This window comes from Tribolium castaneum, chromosome 3 (assembly GCF_031307605.1).
Source record: "Tribolium castaneum strain GA2 chromosome 3, icTriCast1.1, whole genome shotgun sequence".
NCBI lineage: Eukaryota > Metazoa > Arthropoda > Insecta > Coleoptera > Tenebrionidae > Tribolium > Tribolium castaneum.
In genome coordinates, this window is record NC_087396.1 from 8,108,630 (window position 1) to 8,129,504 (window position 20,875).

General features: G+C 37.0%; 5 protein-coding genes and 1 long non-coding RNA gene across 8 annotated transcripts; 2 read left to right on the plus strand and 4 right to left on the minus strand.

The window, feature by feature from the left end:
- The first annotated feature begins 242 nt into the window (after window positions 1–242).
- On the plus strand, window positions 243–9,554 carry LOC135265746 (uncharacterized). 3 transcript variants are annotated; one of them, XR_010333594.1, is made up of 3 exons: window positions 243–6,066; window positions 6,147–9,061; window positions 9,208–9,554. It is a non-coding gene; the product is annotated as an uncharacterized LOC135265746 (long non-coding RNA). The 3 variants fall into 3 exon arrangements; XR_010333593.1 differs by having other exon boundaries at window positions 6,147–6,703; window positions 6,759–9,554; XR_010333592.1 differs by having other exon boundaries at window positions 6,147–6,465; window positions 6,516–9,554.
- Window positions 9,555–9,621: 67 nt separating this feature from the next.
- On the plus strand, window positions 9,622–11,088 carry LOC135265761 (uncharacterized). The gene is made up of 2 exons (XM_064355913.1): window positions 9,622–9,628; window positions 10,250–11,088. The coding sequence occupies exons 1-2, from the start codon at window positions 9,622–9,624 to the stop codon at window positions 11,086–11,088; spliced, it is 846 nt and encodes a 281-aa protein (XP_064211983.1).
- Window positions 11,089–11,253: 165 nt separating this feature from the next.
- Window positions 11,254–12,331, minus strand: LOC103314022 (putative uncharacterized protein DDB_G0282133). The gene is made up of 2 exons (XM_064355914.1): window positions 12,326–12,331; window positions 11,254–12,018 (listed from the first exon to the last, which is right to left on the minus strand). Exons 1-2 carry the CDS (start codon window positions 12,329–12,331, stop codon window positions 11,368–11,370), a joined length of 657 nt encoding a protein of 218 aa, XP_064211984.1. The 3' UTR covers window positions 11,254–11,367.
- LOC103314016 (probable serine/threonine-protein kinase clkA) lies at window positions 12,255–13,151 on the minus strand. The gene has a single exon (XM_015982241.2). It carries the CDS (start codon window positions 13,000–13,002, stop codon window positions 12,388–12,390), a length of 615 nt encoding a protein of 204 aa, XP_015837727.1. The 5' UTR covers window positions 13,003–13,151; the 3' UTR covers window positions 12,255–12,387.
- Window positions 13,021–18,788, minus strand: LOC107398361 (putative uncharacterized protein DDB_G0282133). Its single transcript, XM_064355915.1, has 10 exons — window positions 18,738–18,788; window positions 17,033–18,186; window positions 16,936–16,999; window positions 16,459–16,902; window positions 15,649–16,296; window positions 15,425–15,615; window positions 14,737–15,373; window positions 13,976–14,691; window positions 13,633–13,879; window positions 13,021–13,437 (listed from the first exon to the last, which is right to left on the minus strand). Exons 1-10 carry the CDS (start codon window positions 18,786–18,788, stop codon window positions 13,021–13,023), a joined length of 4,569 nt encoding a protein of 1,522 aa, XP_064211985.1.
- A 119-nt stretch (window positions 18,789–18,907) lies between these two features.
- On the minus strand, window positions 18,908–20,481 carry LOC103313617 (uncharacterized). The gene is made up of 7 exons (XM_064355864.1): window positions 20,235–20,481; window positions 20,138–20,175; window positions 19,692–20,085; window positions 19,607–19,644; window positions 19,152–19,552; window positions 19,056–19,096; window positions 18,908–19,000 (listed from the first exon to the last, which is right to left on the minus strand). Exons 1-5 carry the CDS (start codon window positions 20,432–20,434, stop codon window positions 19,152–19,154), a joined length of 1,071 nt encoding a protein of 356 aa, XP_064211934.1. The 5' UTR covers window positions 20,435–20,481; the 3' UTR covers window positions 18,908–19,000; window positions 19,056–19,096.
- Between the last annotated feature and the right edge of the window lie 394 nt (window positions 20,482–20,875).

Below are 20,875 nucleotides of genomic sequence, written 5' to 3' on the forward strand. Positions count from 1 at the left end.
ACAATTCATAACAAATTAAAATCACAATTAAAACATCCGTCGAAGTTACAAATACAATTTTATATCAGGATCAATTTCAGTCTCATCTTAAATATATTGATGGGTATTTCACAAAAATTTGAGAGTAACATATTTGAAAACCTTATGCCATAATGCCTCGTACTAGTTTTTTGTAACCCAAAAAGTTGGGATGGGATATTGGGCCATATGCCCGTATGAATAAAGTTGAAGTATTTGCTTAAAGCACCAGTGTTAGGTAAAAGCAAATAGAAAGAAAAGAAAGAAAAAAAAAACGAAAAGCATTTGTTCAATATAATAAACTTCTCGCTTTTGCTTCGGAGTAAATGCTTTAATTTTTCGGAGAATATGCTCTACAATGGAGTGTTATACTAAAAAATGAAAATTCTTTTATGGATAGCCAACAACAAAATAGGCGACTCATATTTTTCTATTTTAACCAAAGCTCTACCGTTTTTGAGAAAAATAATTGAAAAGGTGAAAATTCCCGACCTGACGTCAGCAATGTTGCTTTTTTAATCAGTCAGTCACAGAACTAGAGATAGAAAGCTTGCCAACAAAGATAGCTTGAAAGACGTATGTTTTTTCTTTATTTCTTCTTTCTTGCTTTACATACGACTTCAGATTTGGTGCAGGAGCAGTCATTTTACCAAAACACAAACTCCTGCAAAATATTAGCATACAACACAATCACAATAAACAACGCACGGTTTTGACGTTTGAATTTGACGTTTACCAGACAAAACGTAAATCGTAGCGTTAATTGTATGCAGCGAAAGACTGACGAATCATTAGTTGAGACATTGCTTACATCACAACGCAAATTTTCTATTATTACTAAAAAAGTACCGATTTAAAAAACTCAGACCGATATTACTAGACATCATTTTGTGTCTACTTTCAGAACGTGCAAAAACTTTTACATTCGAGTATAACACTCCATTGTTGCCATTAAATAACATGTAAAACAAACTTTCTCTAGGTGGACCTACCGGCTCACATTTCGTTCGCTGCGGATCCATTTCTGTACCGTTCTCGTTCTTATTCGATCGATAATCAGATACAAAATAGCTTTTATAACAAAAATCGTTATTATTTCGATTCTCGTTAAATAGCGATATCGTTATAAGTTACAAAATAAGCCTGTTAATTATAGTTGGGCCTTATTTGGGAACATAAAAACATTATTTTTTGATAAACATATTTATTATATCATCTTAAAAAATGCAAAAATTTTAGAAAACTGTAATCTCATGGTTTGTAATGAGCACTAAAGATATTTTTCCCAATACTAGGCACACGAAATTATCACAAATTGTAATATGCAATTAAAAAAAAAAACGTAAACGTCTTCTTATAGACAAAATTATCACGGTAGTTTTCAACAATTAAATAATGAGACAAAAGAAATACTTCATACAAAACAACTAATATAGTTATTATGTCCATGTAATGGAATAAAATATCTGTTGCACTACTAGTGTGCTAATAAGCCTAATAAAAACTTTAAACTTTAAACAAATTTAACAATTATTAAATTTTATATTAATATTATTTTATTTTTGTATACATTTAAAACCAATAAAAAAATTGAAAATTTTGAGGCTGCTTAATATTTATTTATAACTGAGCACTTTTTCGTGTACTTTTGAAAATTTTAGTATAAACCCTCTTTGTTATACAAACCTTTGTGATACTTCAAATGAAAATTATTTTGACCAGGTTCGGCTATACAGCGCACTAAGTGCCTTCCATTAGAGAGTGTTTTTTTTTAAACAAGCCACTCTAGATATCTTAAAAAATAAACAAAATATTAGAAGTTCCGACGAGGTCATTTACTTGACAAAAGGACAGTTTTTTGAGTACTTTTTAACATTGTAGCACCAATTATTTTGTAATACACACCACCTCTTCAAGATGGTATTACTCCTTTTGTTATATTTTTATCTACGTCAACCATTACAAGATCCAGCAGATTATTATAACAAACTATTATAAAAGTCACCTGTGACTAAAAATGTTAATGCTGTAATAAGTTATAAGTGATGGATTTTCCAAAATAATGCAAAAATTCTTTAAACCTAAAAACGACATAATTATAATTTAGGAAAACACGAAAATATAAAACACAAATTAAAACAGACTACACTTGAAGCATCTTTTCCGAAAAATGCACAAATGTAAGAAAATAACAATTAAAGGATGTGACGGAAAACTACAGTTGTCCTATAGACTAAGCAAGACATTATTGAATTTAAATTAAATAATCAACTTATCGGGAAACAACCTCTTCTATTATCAAGTAATTTTACAGCATGTAACATTATAAAAAATAACTAAATTAAAAAAAAATACTCTCACATTTATGGTCAAAATAACTTACACTTAAAGCGTCGCAAAAAAGGTAATTTTATTAAAAATTTTGAATTAGTTGTTTGTATTACAAAGAGGGTTACTGCTCCAACTTTCAAAAGCACTTTTAAAGGTGTTTTCCTAAAAAACAAAAATTAACCTGTCTTGAAATTTTTAAACTTTTTGTTTATTTTCTGAGATATCCAGGTTGACTCATTTTTGAAAAAAAACATCCTGTATTGGAAGGCATAATACGTTGTGTTCTTTTGCTACATTAGTGGGCTTCAAATACTGAACTAAACATCTTAGAGTAGTTAACATCGAGCATTTGCGAGTCTGGAAGCATTTTGCTTATCCATCCACCCGTTCTAATGCTTAAATTAATATCGGATGGCATTTAGTAATGCGCTATGCGAGTTTGCCACGTTGACGGGCTTTGGATACCGCACAAAACGTCTTGGGGTGTTTATATATATATATATATATATATATATATATATATATATATATATATATATTGGGGTGGATGGATAAGCAAAATGCAAGTGCATTTTTATTGTGTTTTGAAAAAATAACAAAAATATAAATTTTACTATATTTTTTTTGCCTACATTTAACATAAGTAGCACAGTTATAAAAGCCTATTAGAAGGTCTTCCAATTATACAAAAAAATGACATTGCTCCAATAAAAAAAATATGATGACTGATCCAGTTAGGTCAAATTTGAGTTCTATTAAAATACTTAGTCACCTGTTTATGCATTTTTTTTATTTTTTGAAATATAAAAGAATTACAAATTTAACGCATTATAGACATTATAACTTTAAAAACTTCTTTGGCGAAATGCAAGATCCAAATTTTTACGTGTACTAAATAAACAAATTTAATAATAATTTTTTAATGCATTTAGGGTTTTAAAAGCTTTCATTTATTTATCCGTGAATTACGATGAAGAATGAATAAGTATCTACAATTGGCTCATTTTGTAATAAATTTTTATGATTCATCAAAAATGAGAAGAAAAATAATTGGAATCGTGTACTAAATTGTATTTTTTTTTAACTTTTATTTTTTATAATTTATAAGTCGCAAACTTACAAAGCCATAATACTGATTGCATTCAAAATTTTATTATTCTCATAAAACTTATAAAGTTTTGTAATATTATTTTTATTACATTAGGTAAAAATTTCTTACAATATAAACAGAAGTCAAATAAGACATTATTACTACGTAATATACAAGTATGTTAAAAATTAGACTGTAATAAGTATGTAAGTTATTGTTCCTACTATTATTTGGATGTCCGAGGCTAAAAACTCCAAGCGGTAATTTAACTTAGTGAGTAAATATGGGCAACATTGTCGGGCTGTGTATAATGCGCAAAACCTATTCATTATATACAAACGGGACTCTTATAGTAAGTAAAGCATAATGTGCTTTGTGAAAACTGAAAAATATATTTTCAACTGTATGTTGAAAAAACTTACCCCTCTGCGGTTGCGTTTAATTGTTTCTAATTATAGAATGTGTTTGTGCTGAATACACAGCTCTAAGTCCACAGGAAAGCCCGGGCTTCTTGGTGTCTATAGAACATACCGGGATTGATAAAGATAGCTGGGTGTATATATGTATACACGAGAGTACTTGTACAAATTCTTCGGCACAACCGTGATTAATATTACGAAAGACACGAAATCTTAATTTACCGAATCTGGACTCACACATATAATTTACATTTAATTTAACTAAAACATTGAAAAGTTGACAAGCCACAAGAAAAAAAAACTTTCGTCAAAGTGAAGCCTTGAAACGAAAATCAATGCACCTAGTCGGTAATGAAAGCTACCAAAAATATACGAAATGACGTCACGAAATTAGGCGAAGCCACTAGCAAAACGATTCCAGATGAGCTTGTCTTATAAAACTGCGAGGTACAAAGATAGATGTAACCTTATCGGATGGCAATCCTTCAGGATTCTAACACCTTGTCCTCGAAATTATTTCGATACTCCAACTCCAAGCGAAGCCCCCTTATCCGCGCCCCCGATGCCAACAAGACAATACTAAGAAGATGAAGAAAAGACGGAAAAAACAAGGATGGGAAAGAATAAGACCTTTGATGTTGGGCGGTCTTTAACTGCGTATTTCCAAGCGAGACTCTTGAGCGGACAAAGTCGAAATCAGCACAATCTTACACAAATTTGACACAAATTTTTTCAAATCACACTTCCAAGTGTGCCAAAGCCCATGGTTAGTAAAGACATGGTTGCGCCGTAATTCTGTGGAGGAGTGGGAAACCGCCACGTTGATACGTCACAAGATTACAAACGTGTTGTTTACATCGTGTTTTTTATGGTTTTTAATAAAAAATAACGATTAAAACCCAGTGGTGATGACTTTTTTAGTTAATAGTGTTGTTTTGCTTGATAACAGTGCAGTGAAAAAAAAAACAGGGACACCACTAGGAGGGGAATTTCAATTTTGCAGAACCAATATTAATTTGCAGACCAGGGCTTTAAAATAATCCGACCGACTTGAAATTCGACACACATAAAAAACTTAATAATAGCTTTTATTTGGTATTACTTTTAACCCCTTTGATTCAACCATTAAAAACATCCCCCAATTCCTTAGACGCTAGGCACCTCTATTTTAAAATTTTCAATGACACACTCAATTTTTGGAAAAGAAAGAAAAAGCTTGTCTAACCGTAAAAAAGTGTTGATTTGTTTTTTAATTGGGGGTGGATTTTGAAATTTTTAGTCATTGGGAGCCTTTGATTTTAAGCCCATTTGATTTAAACAAACAATTATTTAATTTGACTTGCAAAGGTAGAGGTCAAAACCAACATTACATATCTTTATGTTTAGGGTTCATCCCCTAGTCGCTTGCCACTCCTTTAACATTTTAAATAGCGCCTCCTACATTGTGAATCATTATTACTAAGAAAAAAATATTAGAAAGAAGGGAAAAAGTAATTTAATTACATAATTGTAGATTTGTTTTTCAGTTAGGGGTGGTTTTAAAAAGTGGGGGGTACAATTTAAAGTTCTAGTTAAGAGAATGGTGTAACTTAAAACGAAGATTATGCTAGTTTTAAACTTTCGCCTTCCAAAACGAATCTATATGTTCTTTATTTAATTTAAATTGGCTTAAAATCAAAGGCTACTAGGTACTACGACCAAAAATAAAATTACCCCTCACTCAAAAACTTTCCATAAGTTATATTTTAGCTAATAAATATCGAAGTCTTTTAATATGAACAAAATAGCAATACGTATTTATACCAAACTCGCTCCAAGGGAGAAACGGCATATTTTCGACTAAGGGTTGGTATACAAACGTTTTCTCACGCATGAACCTTCCTAAAGTGTGGCACTATATCTTTGGAAAAGTTTTGTATTCTACAATTTTCATTGTCCTGTAATTATAATCTTCTCCAAGTTATACAAACATGCATATAAATACATATGAAATTCAAAAGTGTAATCTCTTGACGTATTCGCGCGCCGTCTGCTGATTGGCTAAAAGTTCCGGCGCAACCATGTCTACTAACCACGTCCATAGCCGACAAATTTTCTGAAAACGACAGGGTGTTTTACTTTACAGTTTTCCGGTTTACCAAAACTTGGCACGGGAAACTCAAAAAAGTGAGGTTAAAAACAACCAAAACCACAACATGAAACGAAACGGTAAATCTTAGGAAAACCGAATTAAACTTTAAATCAGTGAGTATTTAACCAAAAGAAACCTCTAACATAAGATGTTGTAGGCAAGAAGAAAGACGAAGAAACGATAGTAGAAGACGAAAACAAGATTATGAAAGAAGTGAAAAGAAAAGGTGCCCAACAGTGGTCAGGTCTCTGTTTAAATTAAAATAACTTTTAAACGGTGCATTTTAGCGGTGTAGAAGATTATTTCTTTTATAATAGTAATTGATTGCTCCATCGATTTAAGCAATAAAAAACTAGTGTTCAGAGGGCCGAAAATTAGAAAAACACAAAAAATATAACCCGGAAATGCTGTAACCGGAAATTGGATGGATGTATCCGGTTTTTGTATTTACCTGATTAAAAGGCATGTTCTCTTTAGTAAGTCTATCAAATTTGCTAATATTTGGTCATATGATTCCAAAATTAAGGTGCAAAAACGTCTTTCCAAACCCCTACTTCCCAGGGCTGTAAAATGCTTATCCGTTTTGAAAGGACACGAGTTATAATGTTAATTGGCATTATTTTATAGTTTCTTTTTAAGGTTCATTTATTGCCTCATAAATACGACTAACCCTGTATGGGTCTCCATATTACGATAAGAACCATGCAATAGCGGGTACAGATAATGTGCGAAAGCGAAGAAGTATCGATATGGTTATCTTCTATTTCAGGCGAACTGTACATTTAACTATAATGAAGCACAGATTAACACCGCAGGCGCAACACAAAACCACCAGCGAAGTGTTCCACAATTTTGCTAAGCAACGCAATGACACCAACGAAGTGAGTATCATGAGAATGTGAAAAATGACGCCGCAGGCGCCACATTTGCCCCGTAACGCAACACTTAACCACAGGCGAGGTATTCCACAGTTTTGCTAAGCAACGAAATGATACAAACTAGGGTTCCTATATTGGGAGAGTTGGGACACTGAATGTCAATTTTCAAAATTTTGTTTCATATACGTCGGTTGGAATGTGTAAAAAAAACAAATTGGAATAGAAATCAGTGGTGTTACACTTAAAATTTGGCGAAAAGTCAAATAAATTTGTCAAAAAAATTTTCCATTTTTCGTCGACTGACTGCGTTTAGAAATGGTTTAGACTGGCAGTTGTCGTCAATTCACTGTTTTTTTTTATATGAACTCCAAATTTTAAAAAAGATTTCTTTGTAAGTACAAGAATTTTACGTCTAAACTCTTCATCATAAACATTTTTTCCTTAATTTGAGGAAATGGTAATCATCGATGAAAGAGAGAGAGAAATTGAACCTTTCCTTTCAAGTTTTACGTTTATTATTAACAAGCATTTGGAAAAGTGAATTGTCTAAGTAATGTTATGTACAAAATTTATGAGATTTTGGAAATTTGTCTATCCATTTATAAAATACGTAGGTACTTGAACCCAAAATTGGTTCTAATTTTTAGGAAAGTTGAACCTGTCGCTGCTTGGTCGCCTTTAGCCTTTAGAATTCACGATTTTGTTACGTTTTTCATACAAGAACACCTTCAATATCATTTTTTAGAAAATTTAAACAGACGACAGGAAATATGAAGGGTTCTTGATGACCAATTTTTGGGACGAGATGTTTAACTAAAAATTGTGACTGGAAAAAAGCATTTTTAGTATTGAAGTATGTTTTAAGTTATGTATTTAATAATAAAATAAATATCGAAAAATTTCAGAAATGTGAACATTAATACAGGGTGTTCAAAAACACGCGCACCAACTCAGTGGTACGTTATTAAGAAGCAAGTGCAGACTACAGGAAAAATGTTGAAAAAATTCCTGAAGTCATCTTTTAAAAAATCTGGAGCTACAAACTTATTGTGTTAACTTCTTTAGTTTTCATTATTTTTTTATATTTTCATAATTCATACCAGGTAATCCACCCGTAACAAAAAGATGAATAATTATTTTTAAATTTACTATCAGATTTTAGCAGTTTTTTTAATTTAAAAAAATTAAAATTCATCCAAAAAATCACAATGTGTAGATGTGACAACTCTGGGAATTATTTCCTAGGAAACCGTTTCAAAAATAATTTATTTTTATTGTTGCTCAAATTGTATTGCGATGATGACTGTTAGACAACGTTGCCACATATCATTTATTTAAAATCCGTTATTTATCAATAGCTTTAATACAAAGAATTTTTTTACTATTTTTACCTTTATATGTAACCAGTTCTCTACCACACACCATTGAGTTGGTGCGCCAGTTTTTGAGCACGCTGTATTGGTAAGTATTCAATTATTTTCTTTTTTTAAATAGTAATCTCAAAATTTCTACGTTTTCTACGTCCCTGGTTAAATTTGACGTAAAATTATGTCATTTTATGCATTTGACAAAAATTATAACCTTGAAATTATTTTCGACATAAACCTCTGACATAAGTTACTAACAAAAATTTTAATAAAAAAGGATAGAAATATATACCTTATCCACATAATACAAAATTGGCTCGGTTTGACGTTCGGTGTCCCAACTCTCCCAATAAAGGAACTCTAATACAAACGAAGTGAGTGACATGAAAATAAAAAAATGGTGTCGCAGGCGCCACATTTGCGCCGAAGGCGCAACACTTAATCACAGGCAAAGTGTTCCACAGTTTTGCTAAGCAACGAAATGACACGAACGAAGTGAGTGCCATGAGAATGAAAAAATGGCGCCGCAGGCGCCACATGTGCGCTGATGGCGCAACACTTAACCACAGGCGAGGTGTTCCACAGTTTTGCTAAGCAACGAAATAACACGAACGCAGTGAGTGCCATGAAAATAAAAAAATGGCGCCGCAGGCGCCACATTTGCGCCAAAGGCGCGACACTTAACCAAAGGCGAAGTGTTCCACAGTTTTTCTAAGCAACAAAATGAGAATTAAAAAATGGCGCCGCTGGCGCCACATTTGGCGCAACACTTAACTAAAAGTGAGGTGTTACACAGTACTGCTAAGCAACGAAATGACATGAACAAAGTGAGTGCCATGAGTATAGAAGTCGCAAAGCATGCGCCGCAGGCCGGTAGTCCCGCTTGGAGTAAGCTTGTTCGCCTTACTAAAGCGCACGTCACGGCGCTCATATACTCTGACTTCCAATCGCACTTCATCGTACATTTTTTTAGAAATTATTTTGCTATCTTAATACCGAAAGAATTGAAAATGATGAATAAACAATCAAATGGCAAATTATAATTTGTTAAAAGTATATACATAAATTTGCTTGGATTTACTCCGGGTAGGCGGCGCCTACCTTGTCTACCCGGAGGAGCCGCCACTGTCTGGCAAACCTTAACAGAAAATGGTTTACTCTTTGGTAAGGAAGAAAAATAATGGGAATCAAATCTTACGCCGACAGGACCAACTTCCTTAAAAGATTTAAAATAAAACGACGAGTTGCAACGTTTCGTTTATATAATAAAGTTTATCAGGCTTTTAACTCGTTCAAATTCTTGGAAATAAACATTAAAATATGGAGTTAATGGAACGAACAAATTTATTCTTGATTTATTTGTTACAAAAAAATACGTATGGTTTATATGACCGGTAATGTTGTTCTAGTTTGGCAAAGAACTAATTCTGTTAATACGCATTTGTATAAATTTATGTCGAACGCTTGTCCTTCAGGACATTTCCTGAGTTGAGGTGTGAACCACCACAGCGTTTGGACACATTCGTAATATTGATAACAGCTAGCTGCAGGATGTTTGCTTAAACTAGAACATGTAGGTTCTGTTGGTACAAAAGCTGGTGCAGTGGTGGGGACTGATATCGGCGTTGTAATTCTTGTTTTACATTTGACTAAAGGTACACAATCATTTATGGAAGAATCAAAAGCTTGGCCTGCAGGACAGTTTTTAAGCTGAGGTACAAACCACCATAGAACTGGAACACATTCATAATATTGATAACAATCAGCAGCTGGATGTTTGCTTGAATTGAAACAAGGAGGTTCTGTTGGTACAAAAGCTGGTGTTGTTGGTACTGAAGTTGTTGTTCTTGATTTGCAGTCAACGGTTTCTAAAGCAGCGCATTCGTTTGTAAAAGAATCAAAAGCCTGTCTTTCGGGACAATCTTTCAGTTGAGGGGCAAACCACCACATGACTGGAATACATTCATAGTATTGGTAACAAGATTCTGCGCGATGTTTGCTTGAATTAAAACAAGGTGGGGCTGTAATTGGGGCATTTGTTGTTGAGGCTTCAGTTGTCACAGATGTTGAAGTTACTGTTAAAGTTATTGTTGGTGTGGTAATTGCTATTACTGACGTTTCAGAACTAGTCGTCGATTGTGAGGATAATGTAGATGTTGTCGGACTTGTAGTTGGTAAGGATGAGGTCGTTGGACTTGTAGTTGACGATGTTATGGTTGTCAGACTTGCAGTTGGTGACGTTAAGGTCGCTGGCATTGTAATTGTTGAAGCTGTGATCGTTGGACTTGTAGTTGTCGACGATGAGGTTGTCGGACTTATAGTTGTCGACGTTGTGGTCGCAGCACTTCTAGTTGTCGACGTAGAGGCTGTTGGACTTGTAGTCGACGACGTTGAGGTTGTCGGACTTATAGTTGTAGACGTTGTGGTCGTTAGACTTGTAGTTGTTAACGAGGAAGTTGTTGAACATGGAGTTGTTAACGTTGAAGTTGTTGGACTTGGGGTTGTCGGACTTGTAGTTGTCGACGTGGAAGTTGTTAGACTTGCAGTTATCGTCGTTGAAACTGTTGGACTTGTAGTTGGCAAGGCTAAGGTCGTGGAAAATGTGGTTGTCGGACTTAAAGTTGACAAAGATGAGGTCGTTGGACTTGAAGTTGTCGACGTAGAGGTCGTTGGAATTGCAGTCATTGACGTTGAAGATGTTGAACTTGAAGTTCGTGAGCTTGAGGTCGTTGGACTTGTGGTTGTTGACGTTGTGGTTGTCGGACTTGTACTTGTGGACGTGGAAGTTATTAAACTTGTAATTGTCGACCTTAAAGATGTTGGTCTTGTGGTTGTCGCCGTGGAAGCTGCTTGACTTGTAGTTGCCGACCTCCAGGTTGTTGGGCTTGCTGTTGTCGATATTGAAACTATTGGACTTGTCGTTGTTTGTGTTGTGGTTGTCGGACTTGTAGTTGTCGACGTTAACTTTGTTGGACTTGCAGTTGGCAATGTGGAGGTTGTTGAAATTGCAGTTGTAGACGTTGAAATTGTCGGATTTGTAGTTCTTTTTGTTAAGGTTGTCGGATTTGTAGTTGGCAAGGATGAGGTTATTGGACTTGAGGTTGTCGGACTTTTACTTGTCGATGTGGAAGGTTTAGGCCTCGTGGTTGTTGCCACGGAAGTTGCTGGATTTGTAGTTATCGACATGGAGTTTGTTGAATTTGCTGTTCTCGACGTTAAAGTTGTTGGACTTCTCGTTGTTTGTGTTGTGTTTGTCGGACTTGTAGTTGTTGACGTTGAGTTTGTTGGACTTGTAGTTGGCGATGTTGAAGTCATTGGAATTGTGGTTGTCGGACTTGTAGTTGTCGACGCTAAGGTTGTTGGACTTGCAGTTGTCGACGTTAAAGTTGGACTTGCAGTTGTCGACGTTAATGTTGGACTTGTAGTTGATTGTGTTGAGATTGTCGGACTTGCAGTTGTCGACGGTGAAGTTGTCGGATTTGTAGATGTCGATTTTGAAGTAGTCGTTTTCGGACTTATGGTTGTCGACCTTGTAATCATTGGAATAGTATTTGTCGAGGTTAAGATTGTTGGACTTGTAGTTGTCGATGTGGAGGTTGTTGAAATTGCGGTTATAGACGTTGAAATTGTTGGATTTGTAGTTGTTTGTGTTGAGGTTGTCGGATTTGTAGTTGGTAAGGATGAGATTGTTGGACTTGCAGTTGTCGACCTTGGGGTTGTCAGACTTGCAGTTGTCGAAGTTGAAGTTGTTAGATTTGTAGTAGTCCTTGTTGAGGATGTTGAACTATTACCTAGTGACGTTGTGGTTGTCGGGCTTGTAGCTGTCGACGTTGAAGTTGTTGGATTTGTAGATGTCGCTTTTGAAGTAGTCGTTGTCGGACTTATGGTTGTCGACGTTGTAGTCGTTGGACTAGTATTTGTCGACGTTGAGATTGTTGGACTTGTAGTTGTCGATGTGGAGGTTGTTGAAAATGCTGTTGTAGACGTTGAAATTGTTAGATTTGTAATTGTTTGTGTTGAGGTTGTCGGATTTGTAGTTGGTAAGGATGAGATTGTTGGACCTGCAGTTGTCGACGTTGAAGTGTTCAGACTTGCATTTGTCGAAGTTGATGTTGTTAGATTTGTAAAAGTCGTTGTTGAGAATGTTGAATTATTAGTTAAAGACGTTGTGATTGTCGGACTTGTAGTTGTCGACGTTAAGGTTGTTGGACTTGTAGTTTGCGACGTGAAGGTCGTTGTACTTGCAGTTGTCGACGTGAAAGGTGTTGGACTTGTAGTTGGCAATGCTGAGGTCACTGAACTTGTGGTTGTTGACATTGTATTTGTCGGACTTATAGTTGTTGACGATGTAGTCGTTAGACTTGTAGTTAACAAGGATGTGGTCGTTGGACTTGTAGTTGTCGACATGGAGATCGTTGGCCTTGCGGTCGTCACCGCGGAAGTTGCTGGACTTGTAGTCCTTGACGTTGACTTTGTTTGATTTGTAGTTGTGGTCGTGGAGGTCGTTTGATTCGCAGTTATTGATGTTGAAGATGATGGACTTGTAGTTGGCAAGGTTGAGGTCGTTGGACTTGCAGTTGTACAGGTTATACTTGGACTTGTAGTTGTTTGTGTTGAGATTGTCGGACTTGCAGTTGTCGACGGTGAAGTTGTCGGATTTGTAGTTGTCGATTTTGAGGTAGTCGTTTTCGGACCTATGGATGTTGACGTTGTAGTCATTGGAATAGTATTTGTCGAGGTTGAGACTGTTGGAACTGTAGTAGTCCATGTTGAAGATGTTGGACTCTTAGTTATCGAAGTTGTGGTTGTCAGACTTGTAGATATCGACTTTAAGGTTGATGGACTTGTAGTTGTCGATTGGGAAGTTGTTGGACTTGCAGTTGTCGAGGTTGAAAGTGTTGGACTTGTAGTTGGCGAGTTTGAGGTCGTTGGACTTGTGGTTGTCGAGGTTGTGGTTGTCGGACTTATAGTTGTCGACGTTGTAGTCGTTGGACTTGTAGTTGTCGAAGTAGAAGTTCTTGGACTTGTAGTTGGCAAAGATGAGATCGTTCGACTTGCAGTTGTCAACGTGGAGGTCGTTGGACTTGCAGTTGTCGACGTTAAGTTTGTCGGTCTTGGAGTTGTCGACGTTAAGGTTGTTGGACTTGTAGTTGTCGACGTTGAAGGCATTGGACTTGTAGTTGGCGAAGCAGAGGTTGTTAGACTATTAGTTGACGAAGTTGAGGTTGTTGGACTTGTAGTTGGCAACGTTGTGGTTGTCGGACTTATAATTGTCGACGTTGTAGTCGTTGGATTTGTAGTTGTCGAAATTGCAGTTGCCGGACTTCTAGTTGTCGACGTTGAAGTTGTTAAATTTGTTGTAGTCCATGTTGAGGATGTTGTACCATTAGTTAACGACGGTGTGGTTGTCGGACTTGTAGTTGCCGACGTGTAGGTCGTTGGATTTGCAGTTGTCAACCTTGAAATTGCTGGACTTGTATTTATTTGTGTTATGGTTGTCGGACTTGTAGTTGTCGTGGAGGTTGTTGGACTTGCAGTTGTCGACATTGAAGGTGTTGGACTTGTGGTTGTCGACGTGGAGATTGCTGGACTTGTAGTTGTGGATGTGAAGCTTGTTGGACTTGCAGTTTTGCACGTTGAAGTTGCTGGATTTGTAGTTGTTTGTGTTAAGGTTGTCGGACTTAAAGTTGGCGACTTTTGGGTCGTTGGACTTTCAGTTGTCGACATTGAAGGTGTTAGACTTGTGGTTGTCGACGTGGAGATTGCTGAACTTGTATTTGTTTGTGTTATGGTTGTCGGACTTGTAGTTGTCCCCGTGGAGTTTGTTGGACTTGCAGTTGTCGACATTAAAGGTGTTGGACTTGTGGTTGTCGACGTGGAGATTGCCGGACTTGTAGTTGTGGATGTGAAGCTTGTTGGACCTGCAGTTTTGGACGTTGAGGTTGCTGGATTTGTAGTTGTTTGTGTTAAGGTTGTCGGACTTACAGTTGGCGACTTTGGGGTCTTTGGACGTGCAGTTGTCGACATGTATGTCGTTGGATTTGCGGTTGTCAACGTTGAAATTGCAGGACTTGTATTTGTTTGTGTTATGGTTGTCGGACTTGTAGTTGTCGACGTGTAGGTCGTTGGATTTGTGGTTGTCAACGTTGAAATTGCAGGACTTGTATTTATTTGTGTTATGGTTGTCGGACTTGTAGTTGTCGACGTGTAGGTCGTTGGATTTGTGGTTGTCAACGTTGAAATTGCAGGACTTGTATTTATTTGTGTTATGGTTGTCGGACTTGTAGTTGTCGTGGAGGTTGTTGGACTTGCAGTTGTCGACATTGAAGGTGTTGGACCTGTGGTTGTCGACGTGGAGATTGCTGGACTTGTAGTTGTGGATGTGAAGCTTGTTGGACTTGCAGTTTTGGACGTTGAAGTTGCTGGATTTGTAGTTGTTTGTGTTAAGGTTGTCGGACTTAAAGTTGGCGACTTTTGGGTCGTTGGACTTTTAGTTGTCGACATTGAAGGTGTTAGACTTGTGGTTGTCGACGTGGAGATTGCTGGACTTGTATTTGTTTGTGTTATGGTTGTCGGACTTGTAGTTGTCCTCGTGGAGTTTGTTGGACTTGCAGTTGTCGACATTGAAGGTGTTGGACTTGTGGTTGTCGACGTGGAGATTACCGGACTTGTAGTTGTGGATGTGAAGCTTGTTGGACCTGCAGTTTTGAACGTTGAGGTTGCTGGATTTGTAGTTGTTTGTGTTAAGGTTGTCGGACTTACAGTTGGCGACTTTGGGGTCTTTGGACTTGCAGTTGTCGACGTGTATGTCGTTGGATTTGCGGTTGTCAACGTTGAAATTGCAGGACTTGTATTTGTTTGTGTTATGGTTGTCGGACTTGTAGTTGTCGATGTTAAGGTTGTTGGACTTGTAGTTGTCGACGTGTAGGTCGTTGGATTTGTGGATGTCAACGTTGAAATTGCAGGACTTGTATTTATTTGTGTCATGGTTGTCGGATTTGTAGTTGTCGTCGTGATGGCTGTTGGACTTGCAGTTGTCAACATTGAACGTGTTGGACTTGTCGTTGTCGACGTTGAAGTTGTTGGATTTGTAGATGTCGCTTTTGAGGTAGTCGTTGTCGGACTTATAGTTGTCGACGCTGTTGGACTAGTTGTTGGACTAGTATTTGTCGAGGTTGAGATTGTTGGACTTGTAGTTGTCGATGTGGAGGTTGTTAAAATTGCTGTTGTAGGCGTTGAAATTGTTGGATTTGTAATTGTTTGTGTTGAGGTTGTTGGATTTGTAGTTGGTAAAGATGAGATTGTTGGATCTGCAGTTGTCGACGTTGAAGTTGTCAGACTTGCATTTGTCGAAATTGAAGTTGTTAAATTTGTAGAAGTCCTTGTTGAGGATGTTGAATTATTAGTTAAAGACGTTGTGGTTGTCGGCCTTGTAGTTGTCGACTTTAAGGTTGTTGGACTTGTAATTTGCGACGTGAAGGTCGTTGTATTTGCAGTTGTCGACGTGGAAGGTGTTGGACTTGTAGTTGGCGATGCTAAGGTCACTGAACTTGTGATTGTCGACACTGTATTTGTCGGACTTACAGTTGTTGACGATATAGTTGTTAGACTTGTAGTTAACAAGGATGAGGTCGTTGGACTTGTAGTTGTCGACATGGAGATCGTTGGCCTTGCGGTCGTCACCGCGGAAGTTGCTGGACTTGTAGTTGTTGACGTTGACTGTGTTTGACTTGTAGTTGTGGTCGTGGAGGTCGTTTGACTCGCAGTTATCGATGTTAAAGATGATGGACTTATAGTTGGCAAGGTTGAGGTCGTTAGACTTGTGGTTGTTGACGTTGTGCTTGTCAGACTTGTAATCGTCGACGTTGAAGTTGTTGGACTTACAATTGTCGACGTTGAAGGTATTGGACTTGTGGTTGTCACCGTGGAGGTTGCTGGACTTGTATTTGTCGATGTGGAGGTCGTTGGACTTGCAGTTATCGATGTTGAAGATGTTGGACTTGCAGTTGGCGATGTGGAGGATGTTGAAATCACAGTTGTAGATGTTGAAATTGTTGGATTTCTAGTTGTTTGTGTTAAGGTTGTCAGATTTGTAGTTGCCAAGGATAAAGTTGTTGGACTTGCAGGTGTCGACGTTGAGGTTGTTGGACCTGAAATTGTTGAAGTTGAAGTTGCTAGATTTGTAGTTGTCCTTGTTGAGGATGTTGAACTATTAGTTAAGGACGTTGTGGTTGTCGGACTTGCAGTTGTCGACGCTAAGGTTGTTGGACTTGTGGTTGTCGCCGTGGCGGTTGCTGGACTTGTATTTGTCGACGTGGAGTTTGTTGGACTTGCAGTTGTCGACGTTAAAGTTGGACTTGTAGTTGATTGTTTTGAGATTGTCGGACTTGCAGTTGTCGACGGTGAAGTTGTCGGATTTGTAGATGTCGATATTGAAGTTGTCGTTTTCGGACTTATGGTTGTCGACGTTGTAATCATTGGAATAGTATTTGTCGAGGTTGAGATTGTTGGACTTGTAGTTGTCGATGTGGAGGTTGTTGAAATTGCGGTTATAGACGTTGTCGGATTTGTAGTTGATAAGGATGAGATTGTTGGACTTCCAGTTGTCAACGTTGGGGTTGTCAGACTTGCAGTTGTCGAAGTTGAAGTTGTTATATTTGTAGTAGTCCTTGTTAACGATGTTGAACTGTTAGTTAATGACGTGGTTGTAGTTGTAGTTGTCGACGTTAAAGTTGTTGGACTTGTGGTAGTCGCCGTGGAGCTTACTGGATTTTTATTTGTCGATATTGAAGTTGGACTTGTAGTTGTTTGTTTTGAGGTTGTCGGACTTGCATTTGTCGACGTTGTAATTGCTGGACTTGTATTTGTTTGTGTTATGGTTGTCGAACTTGTAGTTGTCGACGATAAGGTTGTTGGACTTGTAGTTGTCGACGTGTAGGTCGTTGGATTTGCGGTTGTCAACGTTGAAACTGCTGGACTTGTATTTGTTTGTGTTATGGTTGTCGGACTTGTAGTTGTCGTCGTGATGGTTGGTGGACTTCCAATTGTCGACATTGAACGTGTTGGACTTGTAGTTGTCGACGTGGAGATTGCTGGACTTGTAGTCGAGGATGTGGAGGTTGTTGGACTTGCAGTTTTGGACGTTGAAGTTGCTGGTCTTATATTTGTTTGTGTTATGGTTGTCGGACTTGTAGTTGTCGACGTTAAGGTTGTTGGACTCGTAGTTGTCGACGTATAGGTCGTTGGATTTGCGGTTGTCAACGTTGAAATTGCTGGACTTGTAGTTGTCGCCGTGGAAGTTGTTGGACTTGCAGTTTTCGACATTGAAGGTGTTGGGCTTGTGGTTGTCGACGTGGAGATTGCTGGACTTGTAGTTGTGGATGTGAAGCTTGTTGGCCTTGCAGTTTTGGACGTTGAAGTTGCTGGATTTGTAGTTGTTTGTGTTGAGGTTGTCGGACTTGTAGTTGGCGAATTTGTGGTCGCTGGACTTGCAGTTGTCGACGTTGAACTTGTTGGACTCGCAAATGTCGATCTTGGGGTTATCGTTATCGGACTTATAGTTGTCTTTGGACTTGTAGTTGTCGACGTGGATATTGTTAACGTTGAAATTGTTGCATTTGTAGTTATTTGTGTTGAGATTGCAGTTTCCGACGTTGACGTTGTCGGACTTGTATATGTCGACGTTAAGGTTGATGGACTTGTAGTTGTCGACGTGGAGGTCGTTGGAATGGCAGTTGTTAACGTTAAAGGTGTTGGACTTATAGCTGGCGAGGCTGAGGTCGTTGGACTTGTGGTTGTCGGACTTACAGGTATCAACGTTGTAGTCGTTGGACTTGTAGTTGTCGAAGTAGAAGTTCTTGGATTTGTAGTTGGCAATGATGAGGTTGTTGGACTTGTAGGTGTCGACGTGGAGGTTGTTGAACTTGCAGTTGTCGACGTTGAAGGTGTAGAACTTTTAGTTGTTTGTGTTGAGGTCTCCGGAATTGTATTTGGCAAGAATGGGGTCGTTGGACTTGTAATTGTCGACATTGAGCTTACAGCTGTTGACGCTGTGGTCTTTGAACTTGTAGTTGTTGATGTGGAGATTGTTGGACTTGTGGTTGTAGAGGTTGAGGATATTGTACTAGTTGTTATCGCTGTTGAATTTGTTGGATTAGTAGTTGTCGATACTGAGGTTTTTAAATTAGTAGTTGTTGATGTTATTGGTGTTGTTGTAGTCGGTTTTGGAGCTGCTGTCGCAGTGGTTCTAGACTGACAATTTACTGATTCTAAAGGCATACAGTTTTTCATAGATATATCAAAAGCTTTACCAACTGGACAACTTTTTAGGGTGGGATACCACCACCATAAAAACGGAACGCATTCATAATACTGATAACAGTTCTGTGCAGGATGTTTACTAGAACCATAACAAGGCGGTGCAGTTATTGGTGCATTTGTTGTAGTAGAACTGACTGTTGATGTAGGGACTTGAGTCGAAGTAGTAAAAATTTGTTTTGTTACTGTCGAAGTTTCTGTTTTTGTCGTCGGAGTTATAGTAGTTGTTGTAGTCATAGCTGTTGGAGAAGCAGTGGTCTTTGTTCTCGTTGAACAATTAACCGTTGAAGCCACAGCACACTCTTCTAAATAAATATCAAATGCTTGTCCATTTGGACAAATTTTTAATTGTGGTGCATAATACGACGACATAACAAGTATGCATTCAAAATATTCATAACAAGATTCTGATGGATATTTATTCTCTGATGTGCATGTTGGAACTGTAACTAAAAAAACGGTAATAGATATACATTTGAATAATATAAGGGGATTTTTACATACTTGGTGCTACTGAAGTAAATGGAGGCCTATTAATAACACACCTGTCAGAAAAAGGCAATTACACAATTTTATAGTCCTAATTTAATAAACACTAACTCACTCAGCAGAACCTCTAGTATCATCACATATTTGTCCATCAGGACAAGACATTGGATTACCTACTAAATCAAATTCCTCTCCAATATTCTGACATTCTCGAAAATGTATAGCATCGACGCAAACCAAACCAAGCTTTAAACACAAAGTTTTTGATGTTGGAATTAATGCTGTTGAGGTTGTTGGAGGTGCAGTAGGACTAACACTAGTTTTTGTTCTCGATTGACAATCAACTTGTGCCGCAGGTGCACATTTCTCTGTATTTATATCGTATGCTTCTCCTATAGGACAACTTTTTAGTTCGGGAGCGTAGTACCAAGACATAACCAATATACACTCATAATATTTATTGCAAGTCTCTGATGGATATTTACCAATTGAAGTACACGTTGGTATAGTAACTAAAAAGATTTATTTAATTCACCTTTATAAAATTCAAGTAACTGTTTCCTTACTTGGCGTTATTGCGGACACTGGTAGATTCGTAACACACCTAATATTAAAAAAGAATTTTTAAAGAAATGACTAGAAAAAACTTACTGAATTGAATCGCTAGAATCATCACAAATTTGACCATCTGGACAAGACATAAAATTTCCAATTAAAACAAATTGACCTTCAATGCTTCCACATTTTTGAAAACGCTGCGAGTCAATACAGACTAATCCGATTTTTGTACATAAAATTTTTGGAAATGAAGTTGTTACAGGATTCAGAACAGTTGTCGGGAGAATTACAGTGGTTCTTGTTCTTATCTGACAATCAACTGTTGCTACAGGTGCACAAGTTTTCAAATATATATCGTATGCTTGCCCATTTGGACAATCTTTCAATTCCGGTGCATAGTACCACGACATAACTAAAATGCATTTGTAATACTGATTACAGGTTTGTGCTGGATACGTATCTGCTGAATTACATGTTGGTATGGTAACTAGAAATAATTTATTAAAACAGAATTTTTTTAAATTAATTCACTTTTTTACTTAGCGTTGGTGAAGTAATTGGAGGAGTCGAAACACACCTGCCATTTTATAATGTAGCAAATGTAATTTAGATGTCAACAAAGTGATAAATACTTACTCAATTGAACGGCTAGAATCATCACAAAATCTATTGTTACCACACGACATTGGACTACCAACCAAAACATATTGTCCACGAACATTTTGACATTCTTGAAAATTATTAGAATCAACACATACCAGCCCCGATTTTGCACATTTGAAGCACTTGCTGGGTTTTAACGCAAGTATTAAGAGCAAAAATAAAAACCGTTTCATTGCTCATTTCGTTGTTAACAATTGGTAGACACATTAAACAGACAGTAAATTATATATGGAAGGATAGTATTTTTTTATTTTATATTACGTATTGTAAAAGATATAAAAGAAGATAAGTTAGGTCAATAGTACGTAAAATTAATTGAACTTTGTCAAACATGTCTGCTTTTTTATTTGTTTTTCAAGTATCTAAGGAAACAGTTTTTAAAATTATTGTTCATACAGTAATGATATAAAATCCACAAAGTGAAAAAGTTGCTCTTCATTTGTTGGCAGTTTGTACATACTCGTTGACAAATTCTAAGGAAAAATCAAGTAATTTTATTGTGAGAGATTATGGGATAATCCAACAATAAAAAATATGTTCTCTTTGCACAGATTTTTAGTTCTAAGTATCATGAATTTAGCAATTTGTACAACATAAGTAAACCTTAACATCAC